Source organism: Anomaloglossus baeobatrachus, chromosome 1 (genome assembly GCF_048569485.1).
Source record: "Anomaloglossus baeobatrachus isolate aAnoBae1 chromosome 1, aAnoBae1.hap1, whole genome shotgun sequence".
NCBI lineage: Eukaryota > Metazoa > Chordata > Amphibia > Anura > Aromobatidae > Anomaloglossus > Anomaloglossus baeobatrachus.
The window spans coordinates 761,466,761-761,488,421 of NC_134353.1; the positions used below are offsets into that span (position 1 = coordinate 761,466,761).

General features: G+C 44.0%; 1 protein-coding gene across 1 annotated transcript in view; it reads left to right on the forward strand.

Annotated features, from left to right (window-relative positions):
• Positions 1-13,813, forward strand: part of RFC5 (replication factor C subunit 5) — a 75,071-nt gene extending 61,258 nt beyond the window's left edge. The window contains exons 10-11 of the mRNA XM_075341852.1: positions 8,392-8,446; positions 13,493-13,813. Of these exons, the coding sequence (XP_075197967.1) occupies positions 8,392-8,446; positions 13,493-13,589 (152 nt within the window). The 3' untranslated portion in view covers positions 13,590-13,813. The remainder of the gene's footprint in view (positions 1-8,391; positions 8,447-13,492) is intronic.
• The last annotated feature ends 7,848 nt before the right edge of the window (positions 13,814-21,661 follow it).

Genomic DNA, 21,661 nt, shown 5'->3' on the forward strand with positions numbered 1-21,661 from the left:
ACTTTAGCCCTCAAGGTGGATCGCACAAGGGTCACTAAGCTTCCGGAATCCAACAATCCTGTAACCGGACATCCATTCACCTGTATTTGGCACAAGTGGGGCTCCGTCTCTGGGGAGACCAGGTCAGCGGTACACACCACCTGAGCATACATTGAACCCCGCCGGGTAACCCCACAATCCATGGGCTCCGTGGTGAGTGGACACTGGGCTTCCATATGTCCCACCCGCTGGCACCGCCAACATCTAATGGGGACGGAAACCCCCTTGACGGGTTGTCGTTTAGGGTACAGAACCTTCCGGACCTCAGGATTGGCGGCCGCGGCCTCAGGCGGGACGGTAGGGGACTCCTGCACCGTTGTCGGCGGTGGGTCCTTGGCCCTAGGCTTGGAGGGGCCGGACCGACGGGCGGTACGCAAAGTCTCAGTGTCCCGTATCAAGTCCTGCGTAGCCACATGCCGCTCTACCAGGGACACTAATTGGTCCAGGGTACTCGGGTCACCCTGTCCTACCCACCGTTGAACGGTGACGGGTAAAGTGCGCACAAAACGATCCACCACTACCCTTTCCACCATCTGCGCCGGGCTCAGAGTGTCAGGCTGCAACCATTTTTTTACAAGATGCAACAAGTCATAGGCCTGGGAGCGTACGGGTTTGGCTTCCTCATAGAACCACTGATTTACCCGCTGAGCCCGTACATAGGTATTCACCCCCAACCGTGCCAGTATTTCGGCTTTTAGGGTCACATAGTCAATGGCGTCCTCGGTACAGAGGTCCAGGTACGCTTTTTGGGGTTCCCCCGTCAGATAGGGCGACAATACCTCAGCCCACTGGGGGGTCGGCAGCTTTTCCCGCTCGGCCACCCGCTCAAACACCGCCAGGAACGCTTCCACATCATCCCCCGGGGTCATCTTTTGCAACGCTTGTCTCACCGCTTTCCGGACGCTGCCGTCATCACCCGGTCCCGGGGTTGTTGCTGCCGGTCCAGCACGGATCGACTTGGCCAGGAGAACCATCTGTTCTTGATGTCTTTGTTCCTGAAATTGTAAGGCTTGCTGCTGACGTGCATTGGCCTGAACCAGCTGTTCTTGGTGTCTTTGTTCCTGCAATTTCAAGGATTGGAGCAGGTGTGCATTGGTCTGTTGCTGCTGTGCATTAGCCTGTTGTTGCTGTGCATTAGCCTGAGCCAAATGCTTTAGTATGTCCTCCATGGCGTCGCTGGGTTTGGGCTGTAGTATAGCCGCTTGAATCCAGGACATGTGCTACCGGGTCACCAGAAAAGGAAGCTACACCTCACCGGCTGGGATGCCCGCATTCTCCACCATATGTGAGGTAGCACGGTCGGCTGCGCAGCAGAAGACACGGGATCCAGGCATTAAGTTTCACAGCACACGGTTTAATGTCCAAACAAAAGTCCACACCAATATACATGTGCCTCTCCAGCAGAGAACTCAGGGAGTTGTGTTCACTCCCTCACACCCGGCACACCTGCCCTTGTTCCTGTTTCCATTTAACCCTTCCTTCAGCCTGTAGGGAAACAGCATTAACCCTAGAGTCGATTTACTTTCTATCATGGAGTGAGCACAACCGGGGCGAGACATACCGGCCGTCATAGATAACCCCGGTCACAGTCTCACAATAGATAGAGATATTTAGGGGAATAGATAGAGTATAGATGGATAGATATAGATAATAGAGGGATATAGATAGATAATAGATATTTAGGGGGTATAGATAGATAATAGATAGATATTTAGGGGTATAGATTGATAGATAGATAAGATAGAGGGATAGATAGACAGATGAAAGATCAACAGAAGGATAGATAATATAGAAAGATACTGTAGATAATAGATAATATAGAAAGATACTGTAGATAATAGATGCATAATATAGAAAGATAGATAATAGATAGCTATTTAGGGGTATATATAGATAGAGAGATAGATAGATAGAATCATAGCTAGATAGAGGGATAGATAGATAGAGGGATAGATAGATAGAGGGATAGATAGAGGGATAGATAGAATCATAGATAGAGGGATAGATAGATACATAGAGGGATAGATAGATACATAGAGGGATAGATAGATACATAGAGGGATAGATACATAGAGGGATAGATAGATACATAGAGGGATAGATAGATACATAGAGGGATAGATAGATACATAGAGGGATAGATAGATCGACAGAAGGATAGATAATATAGAAAGATAGATAATAGATATTTAGGGGTATAGATAGATAGGATAATAGAGGGATAGATAGATAGAGGGATAGAGGGATAGATAGAGGGATAGATAGAGGGATAGATAGAGGGATAGATAGAGGGATAGATAGAGGGATAGATAGAGGGATAGATAGAGGGATAGATAGAGGGATAGATAGATAGATAGAGGGATAGATAGATAGATAGAGGGAGGGATGGATAGAGGGATGGATAGAGGGATGGATAGAGGGATGGATAGAGGGATGGATAGAGGGATGGATAGAGGGATAGAGATATTTAGGGGAATAGATAGAGTATAGAGGGATAGATATAGATAATAGAGGGATATAGATAGATAATAGATATTTAGGGGGTATAGATAGATAATAAATAGATATTTAGGGGTATAGATTGATAGATAAGATAGAGGGATAGATAGACAGATGAAAGATCGACAGAAGGATAGATAATATAGAAAGATACTGTAGATAATAGATAATAGATGGATAATATAGAAAGATAGATAATAGATAGCTATTTAGGGGTATAGATAGATAGATAGAGAGATAGATAGAATCATAGCTAGATAGATAGATAGAGGGATAGATAGAATCATAGATAGAGGGATAGATAGATACATAGAGGGATAGATAGATACATAGAGGGATAGATAGATCGACAGAAGGATAGATAATATAGAAAGATAGATAATAGATATTTAGGGGTATAGATAGATAGGATAATAGAGGGATAGATAGAGGGATAGATTGAGGGATAGATAGATAGAGGGATAGATAGAGGGATAGATAGATAGATAGATAGAGGGATGGATAGATAGAGGGATGGATAGATAGAGGGATGGATAGATAGAGGGATGGATAGATAGAGGGATGGATAGATAGAGGGATGGATAGATAGAGGGATGGATAGATAGAGGGATGGATAGATAGAGGGATGGATAGATAGAGGGATGGATAGATAGAGGGATGGATAGATAGAGGGATGGATAGATAGAGGGATGGATAGATAGAGGGATGGATAGATAGAGGGATGGATAGATAGAGGGATGGATAGATAGAGGGATGGATAGATGGAGGGATGGATAGATGGAGGGATGGATAGATGGAGGGATGGATAGAGGGAGGGATGGATAGAGGGATGGATGGATAGAGGGAGGGATGGATAGAGGGAGGGATGGATAGAGGGAGGGATGGATGGATGGAGGGATGGATAGATGGATGGATGGATAGAGGGATGGATGGATAGAGGGATGGATGGATAGAGGGATGGATGGATAGAGGGATGGATGGATAGAGGGATGGATGGATAGAGGGATGGATGGATAGAGGGATGGATAGAGGGATGGATAGATAGATAGAGATATTTAGGGGAATAGATAGAGTATAGAGGGATAGATATAGATAATAGAGGGATATAGATAGATAATAGATATTTAGGGGGTATAGATAGATAATAGATAGATATTTAGGGGTATAGATTGATAGATAAGATAGAGGGATAGATAGACAGATGAAAGATCGACAGAAGGATAGATAATATAGAAAGATACTGTAGATAATAGATAGATAATAGATAATATAGAAAGATAGACAGATAATATAGAAAGATACTGTAGATAATAGATAATAGATGGATAATATAGAAAGATAGATAATAGATAGCTATTTAGGGGTATAGATAGATAGAGAGATAGATAGAATCATAGCTAGATAGATAGATAGAGGGATAGATAGATAGAATCATAGATAGAGGGATAGATAGATACATAGAGGGATAGATAGATACATAGAGGGATAGATAGATCGACAGAAGGATAGATAATATAGAAAGATAATAGATATTTAGGGGTATAGATAGATAGGATAATAGAGGGATAGATAGAGGGATAGATTGAGGGATAGATAGATAGAGGGATAGATAGAGGGATAGATAGATAGATAGATAGATAGAGGGATGGATAGATAGAGGGATGGATGGATAGAGGGATGGATGGATAGAGGGATGGATGGATAGAGGGATGGATGGATAGAGGGATGGATGGATAGAGGGATGGATGGATAGAGGGATGGATGGATAGAGGGATGGATGGATAGAGGGATGGATGGATAGAGGGAGGGATGGATAGAGGGAGGGATGGATAGAGGGAGGGATGGATAGAGGGAGGGATGGATAGAGGGAGGGATGGATAGAGGGAGGGATGGATAGAGGGAGGGATGGATAGAGGGAGGGATGGATAGAGGGAGGGATGGATAGAGGGAGGGATGGATAGAGGGAGGGATGGATAGAGGGAGGGATGGATAGAGGGAGGGATGGATAGAGGGATGGATAGAGGGATGGATAGAGGGATGGATAGAGGGATGGATAGAGGGATGGATAGAGGGAGGGATGGATAGAGGGAGGGATGGATAGAGGGAGGGATGGATAGAGGGAGGGATGGATAGAGGGAGGGATGGATAGAGGGAGGGATGGATAGAGGGAGGGATGGATAGAGGGAGGGATGGATAGAGGGAGGGATGGATAGAGGGAGGGATGGATAGAGGGAGGGATGGATAGAGGGAGGGATGGATAGAGGGAGGGATGGATAGAGGGAGGGATGGATAGAGGGAGGGATGGATAGAGGGAGGGATGGATAGAGGGATGGATGGATAGAGGGAGGGATGGATAGAGGGATGGATGGATAGAGGGAGGGATGGATAGAGGGAGGGATGGATAGAGGGATGGATGGATAGAGGGAGGGATGGATAGAGGGAGGGATGGATAGAGGGAGGGATGGATAGAGGGAGGGATGGATAGAGGGAGGGATGGATAGAGGGAGGGATGGATAGAGGGAGGGATGGATAGAGGGAGGGATAGAGGGAGGGATGGATAGAGGGATGGATAGAGGGATGGATAGAGGGATGGATAGAGGGATGGATAGAGGGAGGGATAGAGGGAGGGATAGAGGGAGGGATAGAGGGAGGGATAGAGGGAGGGATAGAGGGAGGGATAGAGGGAGGGAGGGATAGAGGGAGGGATGGATAGAGGGAGGGATGGATAGAGGGAGGGATGGATAGATAGATAATAGAGGGATAGATATTCCAGCTTTATTTATCATGTTTCCCCCCACACACTGCACTTCTCATGGCCGGTAATGTGTTCACATCAGCGGCCGTGAGAAATGTCCTGTAGTTCCCCGCAGCCACGCTCAGGAGCTGCATTCAGCACTCGCTCACTGACCCGTGGAGAACTGTCACACGCGGCTGGAGCAGGGCTGGAAGCGCCGGGGGACATCGCTGTGGATTACGTCGGAGCTGTGTCTGGGAGGGGTTAATACACTGGAGAAAGAGGGGGCTTTTTGTCTTTTATTCAAAATAAAGGTTTTTTCGGTGTGTGTGTGTTTCTTTACTTTCACTTTCAGATTAGTGACGGCGTGTCATAGACGCTGCGATCACTAATCTTGGACTTGGCGGCAGCTATTAGTTGCCGTTAACTCCATATTACCTGGATTGCCCCCCGCATCACGGCATCTGGAGGAGCCGGTAACATGCCGGGACTGCCGCATAATGGATGCAACAGTCCCGGGGCAGCTGCGGTTGATATTCTCGGCTGCGGGGGGGGGGGGGGGGGAATGGGCATTAACCCTGTCCCTCGCTCTCCCCAGCCTGAGAATACCGAGCCGCCGCTGTGTGTTTACCCGGCTGGAAGGTAAAAACACAGCGGAGCACACGCTTTTTTTTTTCTCTTCTCCTTCCTCTTCCTGTCCTAGTGACATCACTTCCCTGCAAAACGCAGTGCAGGGAAGTACACTATGTCCCGAAAACGCAAAATAACGCGGGAATAACGCAGGTATAACGCACATCACTTGCTACCATCGTTATTCCTGCGCTATTTCATGATTACATTACAGTCAATGGAGTGAAATAACGCAGTTAGCTGCAGAAAAGAAGTGACATGCTCATTCTTTTTCTTAAGAAAATCTACTGAAAGAATTTTCTTAGGAAAAAAACGCAGTGCGCGCACAGCTAATTTTTTTTCCCCATAAGTTTTGCTGGGGAATGTCTGCAGAAAGATTACAAGAAATTCTCAAGAAATTTCTGCAGCAAAAACGGACCAAAAACGCAGGTAAAAAACGCAGTGTGTGAACATAGCCTTACACCCCCTGGGCATTCTCTCCAGTAGCTTCATCAGGTAGTCATCTAGAATGGCTTTCATTGAACAGGTATGGCTCATCAAGACTTAATTTGTAGAATCCCAGGCCTTCAGAAAGTTCTTGCGACCATCAGGTGTTTTGTAGAGGCAGTGTTGGCAGACCGTTCCGTACAGTGCTTATCCCTATTCCACGACTGTCCTAACCCAGTATGTGGCAAGAACCACAAAACTAAGTAAAAAGAAGACAGACCATTATTACATTAAGATGTGCAGGTCGGTCAATCCTTCAAACTGCTACAACCTTCATTGTATCAAGTGCTGTTGTGGAAACAATCAATCACTATTATAAAGCTTGCTCTCATGAGGCCTGCCACAGGAAAGGACGACTAGTTGCTGCAGAGGATTAGTTTACTAGTTATAAGCCTCAGAAAACTAATACAGCACCTCATTTTACAGCTCTCAATGATGGGCAGACATCAAGTACCAGATACATCGCAACTTAAACTGTTCTGTGCAGACTCCGTGCATGAGGTCTTTATAGTCAAATTGCTGCAAAGAAGCTTCTACTGAAGACCACAAATATGCGACTTGTTTGGGCCAAGTATCACAAGGACTGATATTAAATCAGTGGAAATCTGTATTATGCTCTGACTCAAGGCACACTTACCCAGGATGGCTATTGCAGCATTCTACAATGTCATGCCATCCTTTCTGTTTTCCACTTAATGGGACCATCATTTATGTTGGAACAGGACAATGCCAGAAAACACTCCTTCAGGTTATATAAAGACTATGTGATCAAGAAGGAGAAAGAAGTTGGTAGCCTCCACTATCGCCAGACCTCAACCCAATTGAGATTGATTGGGATGAATTGGACTTCCATGTGAAGACAAAGCAGCAAACAAGTGCTGCATTCTTCTGGGATGCCTTCAAGACTATTGGAAATCCATTCTAGGTGACTACTGTCAGCAGAGGAAAAAGAGGTCAGTTTGAGGAATCCCAGTTTAACATTTGTTGTAGTTTGTTTTACAAGTGTATCTTAACTTCCTTTTTCCATATATGTTCTCATGTGGTTTTGCTGCCTTTTGTCTGAATCTTCAATGTGCACATTTCAATAAGAACAAGGCAAATCATTGCATGAGCAAGTGTCCAAACTCTTGCTGCACTGTATATATTGTATCGGAGGACCCATATTTGCTTCTCATGGTGCACATGTAGTGTTTTGTTACAATTTTAAGAACTTCAGACTAACTACTACCTCAAAAGACTTGTTGTATGCTGATAACATATGCATCTTGCAGTTTAAGCTGCTGTCTGCCCTTAATTCTGTCCTTTTTTTTTTTTCGATGTTGCTTTTTTAGCTTTTTTTTTCTCTATGGCATTGACCCCTGGGTATATTACTTCTGGGGCTTGTGTGCATGTGTTGTATTTTCAAGATTATCACTACAATAGAACTTCTTTGATATTGGCTTTGCCAAGGTGAGTTGTTTTTTCTCTCCCATGAGTCAAAGAATGACGTCTGTGTATTTCTCCTGGGTCCAGCTGGTGCAAAGTGCATACCTGATATCCTTGTTGTGCTGCGCTGAAGAGGGGAAATAAGCAGTGGGGACTCGGTCCTCAGTCAAATGCCATCTGTTTGTGACTGGTTTCTTTGGTGATTTTCCCCTATCTCAGAATGGTTCCCACAGCAACTGTATCAGGTTAATTATCTACCTGAATCGTGTAAGAAATCATTATTTGTCCACCAGGGGGTGCTAAACACAAAGATCATAAGAAATCTTTATCTAGTGAACTAGTGACTTGACTAGTGACTAGGTGCACATGAAACGATCCATCATTCATCCCAGTATAATGTCTGCAACCTGCAACATAAAGTTTGTAAACGGTTGTACTGCGCTGTGTAATCAAGGATATTGCTACACTACCTCTGAAATGAAGCAATATAGCAAAAAGTCTTGATAAAGAAGCTAATAGTTAGAAAACATTCTATAAAAACAAGTAAGCCAAAATGACCTTTTATTTTTTTTTCCCAGTGGATTTTCCACCATCTGTCCGAATGCATTTGTTAACAAAGATGGCTGATATAGAGTAAGTATCTTGCGCCTTTAAAGAGAATTACACATACTAAGGGTAAATGTTCAATGAGGCAAACGTGTGTGTGTGTGTGTGTGTGTGTGTGTTAAACACTTTTTCTGAAATTACAGAATCATATAGAAGAAGCAAGAAGGTGTGTAATAATTGGGATCACCAAATAGAAAATATTCAATCAATTTTTATTAGCCAAAAAACACCAACATGGAGTTAAAAGCATTTAAAATACACAAACATGTTCAACACATAGAGGGGCTTGCATATAATAAGACAAAAACCCCACAGGTCACCCCCTCCATATAAATAAGTAAGGCTATGTGCGCACGTTGCGTACTAGCCCAGCACCGTAAAAGGTGCGCTTCAGAGCGCAGCTGAAAAGCTCCGTTCTGAAGCGCATGGTGCCGGCAAGAACGTGCGCTCTGCCTGCAGCTCCTGCCATAGACAGAGCAGGAGCTGCCGGCAAAGCGCAGGAAAGAAGTGACATGTCACTTCTTTTTACGCAGCGCTTCGGCGGTAGCCGAAGCGCTGCGCTCTAAAGCGCCACGTGCGCAAGGCCCCTGCACAATCTCCATAGACTGTAATCTCCATAGACTGTGCAGGGGACGCAGGATGCTTTTGTAGCGCAGCGTAACTGCATGAATTTATGCAACGTGCGCACATAGCCTCAGGCTGCTTTCACACCTCCTGTTTTTCCTGTGCGGCACAATCCGGCACTTTGCAGGAAAAAAGAAACCGTTGTTTTTTTTTTGCTGCCAGTTGCGTTTTTCCTGCATAGAGTTTAATTAGTGCCGCATTGTGCCGCATGGGCTTGCGTTCCGTCCGGTTTTTTTGCCGCATGCGGCAGATTTTGCCAATGAGGCGGCCGGATGGAACGTTGCCTGGCACGTTTTTTTGTGCGGCAAAAAAAAACGCATTGTGCCGCATGTCTATGGACGCCAGATGCGGCGCGATGTGGCAAAACCCGCATCCGGCCGCCGCAAGCGGCAAAAACCGGACGGGCCGCATTTAAAAAAAACTTATGCAAATTATGCGGCTTTTTCGCCGCATCCGTTGCATAGGTTTTAGAGCCGGATTGGCCGGCTCTGCACCTACCGGATGTGTGAAAGCAGCCTAAGACACTATATATTAATAAGAAAGGCAAAGCCTCAATACTGATAGATGGACATCAGCAGAAAAACAAGCAAAATGCACCAAAAACATACATAATAGTACATAAGATTTCATAAATACCACATAGACAGGGTAAACAGGTGCAGCGAAAATCAGCAAGCAGGAGCAGATTCTGCAATCACAAAGGAGGCAGCCATACATTAGGGAGGACAAGAAGAAAAAAAACCCCAACGCGTGTCGCCACCCCTAAAGTGGCTTCCTCAGGGAAAAATGGGGCATGACCTCCCTCCTGTATGGCTGCCTCCTTTGTGATTGCAGAATCTGCTCCTGTTTGCTGATTTTCGCTGCACCATATCCGAAAAGTCTTGCAGCAGCAATATCCGCAAAAAGTGGTCGTACAAAGTATTGATTCAAGGCTGAATAGTTATATTGAAAAAAGACCTAGGTCCATCTAGTTCAACCTTCCTCCACCAATTATACATTTTGTCATTAAGTAATTTATAACCAACAATGATGTGTGTACTGAGGAAATCATCCTGCCCTTTTTGTAAAAGCTGTCATATTATCTGCCATTACTCTTGTGGTAGGGCATTCCACAGTCTGACTGCTCTAACTGTAAAGAACCCTTTCCTTACAAATGCACGTCACAATTTTCAGCTTTATATTTTTTAAAAATTTAGTAAGCCATGTATCATTTCCTTTAAACTTCACGAACACTTGCTACCTTATCTTGGTATATGAGTAAAATTATATATTATGTATAATTACATATATAACAGTTGTGCCTGAGAAACGATAAAACATTATAGATGGTAGCGGCAGGGAAGAATTAGGCTATATTCACACGTGTTTTTGCTGCAGCCAAGACCTGCTCTCTTAGGCTTGGCTCACATCAGCGGTATTTTGATCTGATACAAATGCGTTTCAGTTTCATTCATTTCCTATGGAATCGCGGCAACATGCGGTGAATGTGACCGAATCCCGCCGCGACTCCATTGGAGGTGAATTGAGTTGAAACGCATTTGTACCGGATCCGGCCCTGCGGCAAAATACCGCTGATGTGAGCGCAGCCTTAGCTGTAAAACAAAAAGCAGCTTTCAAAAAGTAAGTTTTGCAGCATTTATTTGTTGCGTTCCATTTGTCGGGAGGAAATAAAAGCAATCGTGTGCATGAGATTTCTAAAATCCCATAGCTTTTGCTGGTATTGTAAAAAGCAGCTTTTAGGGCTCATGCGCACGTTGCCGAATTTCATGCATTTACGCTGCATATTGCACTGCAGCGTAAATGTATGCGACCTGTGTCCCCTGCACATTCTATGTAGATTGTGTATAATCCATGTGCACGTTGCGTTTGAGAGCGCAGCGATTTGGATGCCAAAATTTTGTTCCAAATCGCTGCGTTCTAAGAAACAACATGTCACTTATTCCATGCGCTTTGGATGCAGCTCCTGCTCTGTCTATGGGAGAGGCTGCATCCAGAGCACATGAAATCGGCTTTTCTTCTGCAGAAACACTGCATTCATTACGCGATTTGACGCACACATGTGCTGTGAAATCCCTGCAGAAATTTCCGCAGGGACATGACGCAACGTGCGCATGCAGCCTTAATTTGCATAAAACTTGTGAAAAAAAAAAGCTGCAAACACCCCAGCAAATACAAAAGGTGTGAACATAGCTGTAAACTGCATTCTTAGTGTTTTCTTTTATACACCTCTAGACCAAGATGCAGCAAGATAAGATTAGTTTTTTTTACATAGATTTTCCGTTTTCAGAAATACGACAGAGTAGCTGTGTGAGGGGTGGACTTTGCTTGGTCTTACTACGTTCATTTCAGTGTTTTTTGTTTTAAAAAAAAAAAGCAAAAGTTAAAAAAGAAACAAAAAAACCCCTTAATCTGCACCATATACCCTACAGCCATATGTTCCCTTTTAAATACATTGAAAGCCTATTTCAGGTTAAAGGGAACCTGTCAGGTAATTTATGTTCTAACCTTGTAGCAGGGTGATGTGTGGCCTAGTAACCCCTTCCTACCCATCCCTGTGTTGTAATATTGTGTATTATGAATGTATAAAAATGTTTTATTACTTAGGGTACACATATGTAAATGATCAGAGGGTCTAGTCCCCTGGGCATCGCATCGCCCTTTGGGCGTTTGCATGTTTTCTGTGGTATCACACCCCTGTGGGCATGATACCATGGATTTACTTGAGCAATGTCACCATCAGCTCCTTGAGATCCCGCACGTGCGCAGTTAACCATCCCGCAGCCTTGTTATCCGTGTGCTTGCTTCTTCTCTTCAGACGTGCACTGCGCATGACCGGATCCACAGGAATCTTCTGAGCATGCGCAGTGCCTGTCTGAAGACGAGAAGCAAGCACCCGGATAACAAGGCTGCAGGAATGGTAAGTGCGCACACGCAGGATCCAAGGAGCGACAGGAAGTCGCTAAAGTAAATCCATGGTATCGCGCCAACAGGGCGATGCGATGCCCATGGGGCTAGAGCCCCTTCAAATTTACATAGGGTACACATAAGTAATAAAAAATATTTTTATACATGCACATTACACAATATTACAACACAGGGATGGGTAGGAAGGCCACACATCACACTGCTACTAGGTTAGAACACATAAATTACCTGACAGGTTCCCTTTAATATTCTGGGCACATATTTAGTGAGACTGTTGAGAATGAGACTCAAGCGGTCCCTCGGGATCTGACTGCTGTTCCAAATTATATTGTCATGTGTGCACATGAGACTAAAATAACGGACAACAAGTCAGTTACCACCATCTCCATGACAGACGCTGGCTGACTGCCTCTCTTTATTGTTTGAAATTTTATACAGTTCAGGAGAAGTAAGGGGTGTAGACAAAAGTATGGTCCAATAAAGTATCGTAGGTCGGGGCTTCAAGACTTATAGAAATTAGCATAATCTCTTCTGCATTGGTCAGTCCAAGCTTTAGGAATTTCTCCTTTGTGCATCATCTTGGGTGTAGACAGGATGTGGCAGCCACTTTTAAGTTACATATGCTGGTATATACTGTGTTAAGGAAAATCACAAAATATGCAATATACATATATACGTGTTAGTAAGAAACAAAAGCATTCAAAAATATGTGTGTTAGTTTACATCTACTAAACTATACACCTGAGTCTATGAAATAGCTGAATTAAGTATTTCTGGTTACTTAATTCTTATCCTCAACAAGAACATTCCTTTGGAGGGCTGGTATTACTCCCCTGCAATCTAATGCTAATGAAAATGATTTAACTCCATCCATGGCTACACAGCAAAAATGAAAAATCAGCTAAATAAAAGCCTTCTCAATTTTTATTTATTGTTTGCTCCAGTGGTTCCTGTTAGTCTTGGAGTATTTTATTAAAATGAATTTGTCGGCAGGTCCTTTACTCCTTTACTATGTAATCTGACAGCTGCATACTGTAGAGACCGAGAACCTGATTCCAGCCATGTGTCACTTACTGGACTGTTTGGTGCAAGTTTACTAGAATCCTTGGTTTCTCTGTGGTAATGTAGCAGTGCTGAAATTGCTGAGCTGTGTGTAACCCTGGCCACACTCGATTGACAGCTTCTTGTTTACAGTGTGCTTTGTAAGTTGCTAATAAGTGGTGGTGGCGGGGGATTGCACGTAATAGCTGGTCTTGCATGCTGTGATACTGTATACTGTAGTGATAATCTGCTGAAAGAAAATATTGGCGCTACAACACCCAGCCTAGTAAGTGACACATCCCTGGAATCAGGGTCTCGATACCTACATTGTGGTGTTCTCAGATAAAACCTGATGACAGATTCACATTAATGCTAATCATTGCAAAAATTAAATATGAAAAACATTAGTATGTATCTTCCTAATTACATGGAAGCAGTGAAATGTTTTAAACCCACTGATTTTAAGTATCTTTTCTCTTTCAGGTACAGATTGGCTTCTGGGACAAGTGAGAAGATTCAGCTCGGCTCCCTGATCGCTGCATTCCAGGTCACTCGAGATATGATTGCGGCTGAATCTTAGTGGGATGTGGCAATGTGATAGACGTGTGGGCAAGGTTACTCAAGGACAGAACAAAAACTATTTCACAAGAACATGCACGAGTTGTTCTATTATTGGAACAGAAACTGGATATTTGCATTTGGAAGCACATTTGAGTACAACATGGGTAGTGGATGGGTCCCAGAAGAATAAATGTTAGGTTACCGAACAAGTTTACTGCAGAAATAAACATCCTGAATATTGTTTCTTGGTTGTTTTTAGGATTTCTAGGAGTATCCTGTTGTAACACAGCAGTGGGGCTCATGTGATACCTGTAATATTGGGCCAGAAGTTGCTAAACATTGCGGGGTCGGCTGTTGCATTCTGTCATGAGAATTCTCATTAAAAAAAAAAAGTGTCATTGCTAATATTAGAGATGAGCGAACCTGTTGGGGTAAATTCACACAGTGCAGTTTTCGCAGCATTTTTGTGCGTTTTTCGGGTGCGTTTTTGCTCAGAAAACTGCATGACTGCTTCCCTAGTAAAGTCTGAGTTTTCATTTTTCCTGTCTGCACACAGCTTTTTTTTTTTTTTTTTTTTTTTTTTAAGCTGCGTTTTTGTAGTGCCCACAAAAACGCAGCATGTCAATTATTTTTGCGTTTTTCACTGCGTTATCTACCCATTGAGTTCAATGAGATGTTCAAAACGCAATGAATAACGCAAATTGCAAATATAGCTGCGTTTTAGTGCGTTTCTATGACTAAAAACGCAGCTATAAATGCAAGGGGTGGGTAGTACAGTGACATGTACAAGAAGAGAATTCCTTCTGTCAGTAAACACAGGAGCGTGAATCCTCCCGATACCGTCACCGCAGATTCCACCTCCAGTCCGGTGCCATGTCTGCTCCCGTGCGGCGTCATGGCCAGGCAGGAGTTGGAAGCAGCTGCGAAATCAAAAGTGAACAGTAGAAAAAAAATGCCATACTCACCTGTCGCAGACTCCCAGTGCCATGTCCGCTCCCAGCTCCTCTCCCGGTACCGCCGCTCCAGCTGTGTGCAGACTTTCGATAGCTGCAGGACCTGGCAGTGATCACCTGATGCAGTCACCTGACGCATCAGCTGATCATAAGTCTTGCGGTAATGCCAGCTTTTTACCGCCCGGCCGGCTTAAACTATCAGCTGATGCCGTCAGGAGACTGCTTCACTGATTACCGGCAGCTCCTGCAGTGATCGGACAGGAGTCATCACAGACAGGTGCATATTTTTCTTTTTTTTTTTTGCACCGATGCATCAGCTGATTGTATAAACTGCTTTTATACAATCAGCTGCTGTGTCATGTGATTCACATCCTTGAACCTGACATCATCTGATCGCTTTGCCTTCCAGCAAACTGATCAGATGATATTGGATCTGGATTGGACGGCGCGGGACCCTTGACCCAGGATTACTGCAGAGGGGGGTTCTTTATTTCAATAAAGATGTAGTCACTAATTGTGTTGTGTTCTTTTTTATCTTTACTAGAAATTCATGGTGGCCATGTCTAATATTGGCGTGACACCATGAATTTCGGGCTTAGGGCTAGCTGATAATATACAGCTAGCCCTAACCCCATCATTACCCAGCGAGCCACCTGGCATCAGGGCAGCTGGAAGAGTTGGATACAGCGCCAGAAGATGGCGCTTCTATGAAAGCGTCATTTTCTGGGGTGGCTGAAGACTACAATTCGCAGTGGGGGTGCCCAGAAAGCTTGGGCACTCTGCACTGCAGATTCCAATCCCCAGCTGCCTAGTTGTACCTGGCTGGACACAAAAATTGGGCGACGCCCATGTCTTTTTTTTTTTTTTAATCATTTCATGCAATTCATGAAATAGACAATAAAAAAAATGGGCTTCCCTATATTTTTGGTTCCCAGCCAGGTGCAAATAGGCAGCTGGGGGTTGGGGGCAGCCCGTACCTGCCTGCTGTACCTGGCTAGCATACAAATATATGACGAAGCCCACGTCATTTTTTTGGGGGGCAAAAAACTCCTGCATACAGTCCTGAATGGAGGATGCTGAGCCTTGCAATTCTGCAGCTGCTGTCTGCTCTCCTGCATACACTATTGGATGGAGTATGCTGAGCCTTATTAGGCTATGTGTCCACGCTGCGGATTTTGCGCGGATTTTGCCGCGGATTTACCGCGGATTTTCTGAAAATCTGCAGCAGCGGCACTTCCAAGCCATTTCAATGGCATTTTGGAAATGCTGTCTCCATGCTGCGGATTTTTCCGCGGCGGATTTGCCCCGGATTTTGATCCGGAAAAATCTGCAGCATGTCAATTATTGTTGCGGATTTTGGTGCGGATTTTGGGTATAGAATGGGGAAGGAAAAAAAAAAATCCGCGGCAAAAATAAGGTGCGAAAGTCGCGGATTTTCATGCAGAAAAATCCGCAGATACATTCTACCGTGGACACATAGCCTTATAGTTCTGCTCCCCCTGCCTCTCCCTCCATCATACAATCCTGGATGGAGCACGCTGAGCCTTGTAGTTCTGAAGCTGTCTGCTCTCCTGCATACAGTAGTGGAGAATGAAGAACCTATTGAAGAAGGAAATTACATCAACTTTTTTTTTTTTTTTTGAACAATCTTTAATGACATTGTTCACTGATAAAAAACGCAGTGAGCAAAAAGGCAGCACAAAACGCGGTAAAAACGCACGCGTTTTTGCCGAGGGTGCGTTTTTGTGCATTTTTTACCGCAAAAAAAACGCACAAACGCAGCGTAAAAAAAAACGCAGTGTGTGAACTTAGCCTTAGGGTATCTCTGCACGTTGCATCTTTTTTCTAAGTGCATCTCTATTCCTGTGGTCACATAAAACGCAGCTTGTGGACCAAAAACATTACTTTTTGCCGTGTTAGGCTATGTGCGCACACAGAGTTTTTTATCGCGTTTTTGCAGTGCGTTTTGTTGGCTCAGAACTGCATGACTTTGCTTCCCCAGCAAAGCCTATGACAATTCATTTTTGTTGTCCGCACACTGCATTTTGTTTGGCTGCGTTTTTGTGGTGACATAAAAAATTGAGCATGTCAATTCTTTCCTGCGTTTTTCCACCCATCCAATGCATTTGAAAAACGCAGTAAAACGCAAGGTTCAAAAACAAAGCAAAAAATGCGGTAAAACGCAATGCTTTTTTACCACTGCGTTTTTGTCGCGGGTGCGTTTTTGTGCATTTTTAGAGGCAAAAAATGCACAAGCGCAGCGTTTAAAAATAGCAATTTGCGCACATAGCTTTAATGCGTTTTTTAAAGGAGAAAAAAAATAGGATAGGATAGGATAATTGATAGCTAGAATAGATACCCTATTTCCCCGAAAATAAGACACTGTTTTATATTTTTTTGCCCCGAAAAAAGCACTAGGTCTTATTTTCAGGGGGTGTCTTATTCTCGAGGAGACATGGTTGGGGGTGAGTTTACCCCACACAAAAAGCAGACACCCCCCCCACCTTTCCAGGATCATCATACTAACAGCCTCGGGCGTCTGTGTGGCTCCTAGATCTCCTAGCACGTTGCCCTCTCCTGCGTCTGGCCGACACACATACATCAGAACACACACACACACACACACATCAGATCGCTCACACACACACACACACAGTCACACATCAGATAGCATACACTCATATAGACAGACACATCAGATTCCATATCATTCCTCCCTGGGATCTCTGTGATGCACACCTCCCCTGCATCTGGCCAACACACATACAGCAGATCACACACACACATCAGACAGCATACACTCATACACCTCAGATTCCACATCATTCCTCCCTGTGATCTCCGGTGGGCGCTCCAGGCAGATGTGCTGTACGCCGTCCTCCCCTGCGTCCGGCCGACACACATCCGATCACATACGCTCACACATCAGACAGCATACACTCACAATATTGCACATACTTGTACAATCGCGCGCACACACTCACAACATCCGGAGATACCACGCGATTCCGGCCATGTGATCCTCCCGCAGGTCCTGGAAGATCCACTGCACAGCGTCGCAAGTCCTTACGCGCGTCGAGAAGCAAGCGATATCGCTGAATGTGGTGAGAGTATGGATGCGATCTGTAGTGTGTGTGTGTGTGTGTGTTCCGCCACAGGACCTTGATGCGCTCACCTGCTTCCGGTCGGCCTCTGGTGGGTATGACTGCGGGGTCTTCTGTCTTTTTTTCTCTCTTCTGGGGGTGTCTGCTGTCTATAATGAAGTGTCCTGCAGTGTCTTTAACTTTTTTACCGCTGTACGGACACTTCATTATTGAACCGCGGCTAGGTCTTATTTTAGGGGGATGTCTTCTATTTAAGCCTCCCTGAAAAACCTGTTAGGTCTTATTTTCGGGGGAGGTCTTATTTTCGGGTAAACATAGTAGAACATGTAGAATAGATAATAAGAAAGAATAAACAGAAAGAAATAATAGAGCAATAGTTAGCTTGTCCAGCTGTTTTTTAAATTATTTTTTAGTTAAAAAATGTCGTGGGGTCCCCTTCCATTTTCCATATCCAGCACAGGAACAGCAGCAGCTGCAGGCTGCAATCTTCAGCTGTCTGCTGGAGGTTGGCTGGTTATGAAAAATAGAGGGGATCTAACATTTTTTTTTTTTTTAAATTGATTTATTCAATACAAAAAAAAGGCGTTGGGTTTCCCCCACCAGCCAAGGGGGCTGATATTATTAGGGTGGGAAGGGCCATGGTTATTTGTCCCTTTACAGCTTAACAATTCCAGCCCACAGCTGGCCCAGAGGTGGCGCATCCATTAGATTCTGGCGCTAGACCAGGCTCTTCACGTTGCCATGGTGCAGTGGCAATCAGAGTAATAAGGAGTTAATGTAATGGCAGCCCACAGCTGCCACTAAGCCCTGGATTAGTAATGGGAGGCGTCGGAGACCCCCTCCACCTCAATAATTTGTAAGTGAAAGTAAATAAACGCCAAAAAAAAAACCCCTTTATTTGAAATGAAAGACAAAAAAGCACCCTCTTTCACCACTTTATTAACCCCCCAAAACACCCTGCAGGTTCAACTTAATCCACAAGAGGTCCCATTATGTTTCCAGCACTGCTACATCTGAAGCTTTCTGCGAGAGCAATAGAGCATGACTGGCCACAGTGAGATCCAGGCAGCAACTGAAGTGAGCCACGCGATCAGTGGTGACGTCACTCAGGTGACTTGTGGTCACAGGTAGATCTGAGTGACCTCACCGCTGATCACGGCTCAGTCTCTGCCTCCACCTCACAGCAGGCAGTCATGTGGAAGGAGAAATTAAAATTTTATTTTTTTTCCCACACAACTATTTCTTTAGCCCCACTTTTCAAGGGTACTGGGAGAATGAACCTTACAATTTGGTATACCCCATATGTGGTGATGAAATACTGTTTGGGTACAGGGCAGGGCTCGGATGGGAAGGAGCGTCATTTGACTTTTGGAGCGCAAAATTGACTGGACTAGATAGCCGACACCATTTCGCATTTGCAGAGCCCCTGATGTGTCCAGACTGTGGAAACACTCCACAAGTGAACCCCATTTTGGAAACTACAGCCCTCAAGAATTTTATAACATTGAGCTGTGAAAATTAAGATATTTTTCCCAAATAAAGAAAAGCAGACCCTCCCATATTGATCCCACTTTACAAACTACACACCTCAATGATTCATCTAGGGCTGCAGAAAGCATGTCTCGCCAAAATTTGGGTGGTGAAGAAAGAAGACTTGCCTTTTATCAATAAAAGTGTCTTTAGCCTCAAGTTTTCAATTTTAAGGGCTAATAGGAAAAAATGGACTGCACAGTTGTGCAGTTTTTCATTAGTGTGTCAATACCCTACATGTAATTGGGGTATCCTTTTTAGGCATGGCGGAAACTCAGAAGGAAAGGAGTGACATTATAGTGCACATTTTGTTATTATTTGTTGGTGCCATGTCATATCTCCCCATAAGTGACCCAATTCTATCAACTACACCGCTCAATCAATTAATCTAGGGGTGCAGTGATCATATTGAGACTGTACGTGGGTCACAAATTTTTACCATTGGGGAATGAAGAAAAAATAATTACATTTTACCCCCAAAAATTGCTTTAGCCCCAGATTTTACTTTTTCACAGGGGAAATTATGTAGAAGTGGTACCAAAATTTGTCACACAATTTGTTAAACTTGGCAATACCCCACGTATAGCTGTACAGTACTCAGGAGGGAAAGAGCACTGTTTGGCTCTTGGAGCACTGTTTTTCCTAAAATAGTTTGCAAACTCCATATGCAGCGCCCCTAAGTTTAAAAAAAAAAAAGTAGAATCCCTCCCAAGTGACCCCATTTTGGAAATTACATCCTTCTGGGAATTTATCTTCAAGTATAGTTATGATTTTGATTTCATGGGAGTTTTCCAGAAACAACCAGCAATGGATGTAGCAGTGAAAATTGCAACTCTGCTATTGTAGTGCCCATACGTAATGCCTAGCTTAAGCTTCTAGAGACATGCACCCTGTAAATTAAGTGGGCTCTCGTCACTACAGTCCTGCAAACGTGGGCTCTAAATGTGATTTAGGCACACTGTAGGGCTCAGTATTTGAATTTGGGAACACTGGATTTCTTTTAGGGGGAGCCATAGCGCTTTTGCAAAGTCTTTGTGTTATCAGTAATGTGAAAACCCCCATATATTTCCATTCACAGATAACGGATCTGAGTGGGGACTTTTTTTTGTATATAAAATTTTGGCTCACATTTATCCTGTGCTCTATGCATTGCATTTACATCGGGGCTTGCATCTAAATCTCTGAATGATGTGATTCAGATGACATTCATGAGGAATCCATTCACTATAATGAAGCCGCAGTTACTTTGAAATGTAACTTTTAATGTTTTCTGTCTAAAAACAATACACCTTAATAAAATAATAAAGTGCAGTGCATAAACAATAGTAATAATAAAAGGATGGATCTCACCCAATATGTCTCTCCCGAGCAGATCACACACCACCGGAACGAACCACAGGCGGAAGAGGGCAAAATCAGACAAAAGGGGAGGGACCAGGAATTTCAATAATTCCTACCCCTGTCATGCCCATGCAAAATGTTTCCGCCCTTTCAAGGGCAGCACCCAAGTCAGGTCAAGCTACCCCAATGGAGATATACCCCTCCCAACGTGTTTCCCTCTCCGCGTTACCAGAGAGTTCATCAGGGGAGATTAAAGTGTACAACCTGCAATGGCAGGAATATCCAACACACAGCACGTTGGTCGCGTATGTGTTCACACACAGCTCGATTTCTGTGTGTGTGATAGTGGCCAGTGGGACACACACACAGAAATCGAGCTGGGGTAGCTTGACCTGACTTGGGTGCTGCCCTTGTAAGGGCGGAAGCATTTTGCATGGGCACGACGGGGGTAGGAATTATTGAAATTGCTGGTCCCTCCCCTTTTGTCTGATTTTGCCCTCTTCCGCCTGTGGTTCGTTCCGGTGGTGTGTGATCTGCTCGGGAGAGACATATCGGGTGAGATCCATCCTTTTATTATCACTATTGTTTATGCACTGCACTTTATCTATTATTCTATTAAGGTCTATTGTTTTTAGACAGAAAACATTAAAAGTTACATTTTAATCCTTGCTATATTGTTGCTCATATCAGAATTTGGGTTGCACCTTGTTGCCTCTAGGCAATTTTGCTTTTCTATATCGCAGTTACTTTGGACTCAGTCTGGCCTCTGTTTAGTGGTGTCCTTTTCAGAAGTGCACAAAATTGTGGTTGACCGCACTTTTATGCATGCTTAAAAAGATGGATATCGCCAGATCATAGGCCGGAGAGAGTCCAATACGACTCCCTCTGCCTCATTATAGTAAATGTTCCTTTGGAGGTTCTGTCTGAATCACATATTTTAGAGATTTACATGAAGACGCTGATGTAGACGTTCAGCGTAGACTGCTGGATAAATATGAGCAGAGCCTTACTGCAATATTTGGGAGGCAGAATTAACAAAATCAACAGAAGGTCAAGAATTTGTTTCATTTATTTTTCATGCAATTCACAGAGCGGTATAAGTGATTAGATGACTTTATTCTTTGGGTCAGTGCGATTTATAACTATACCAAATTTATATAGGT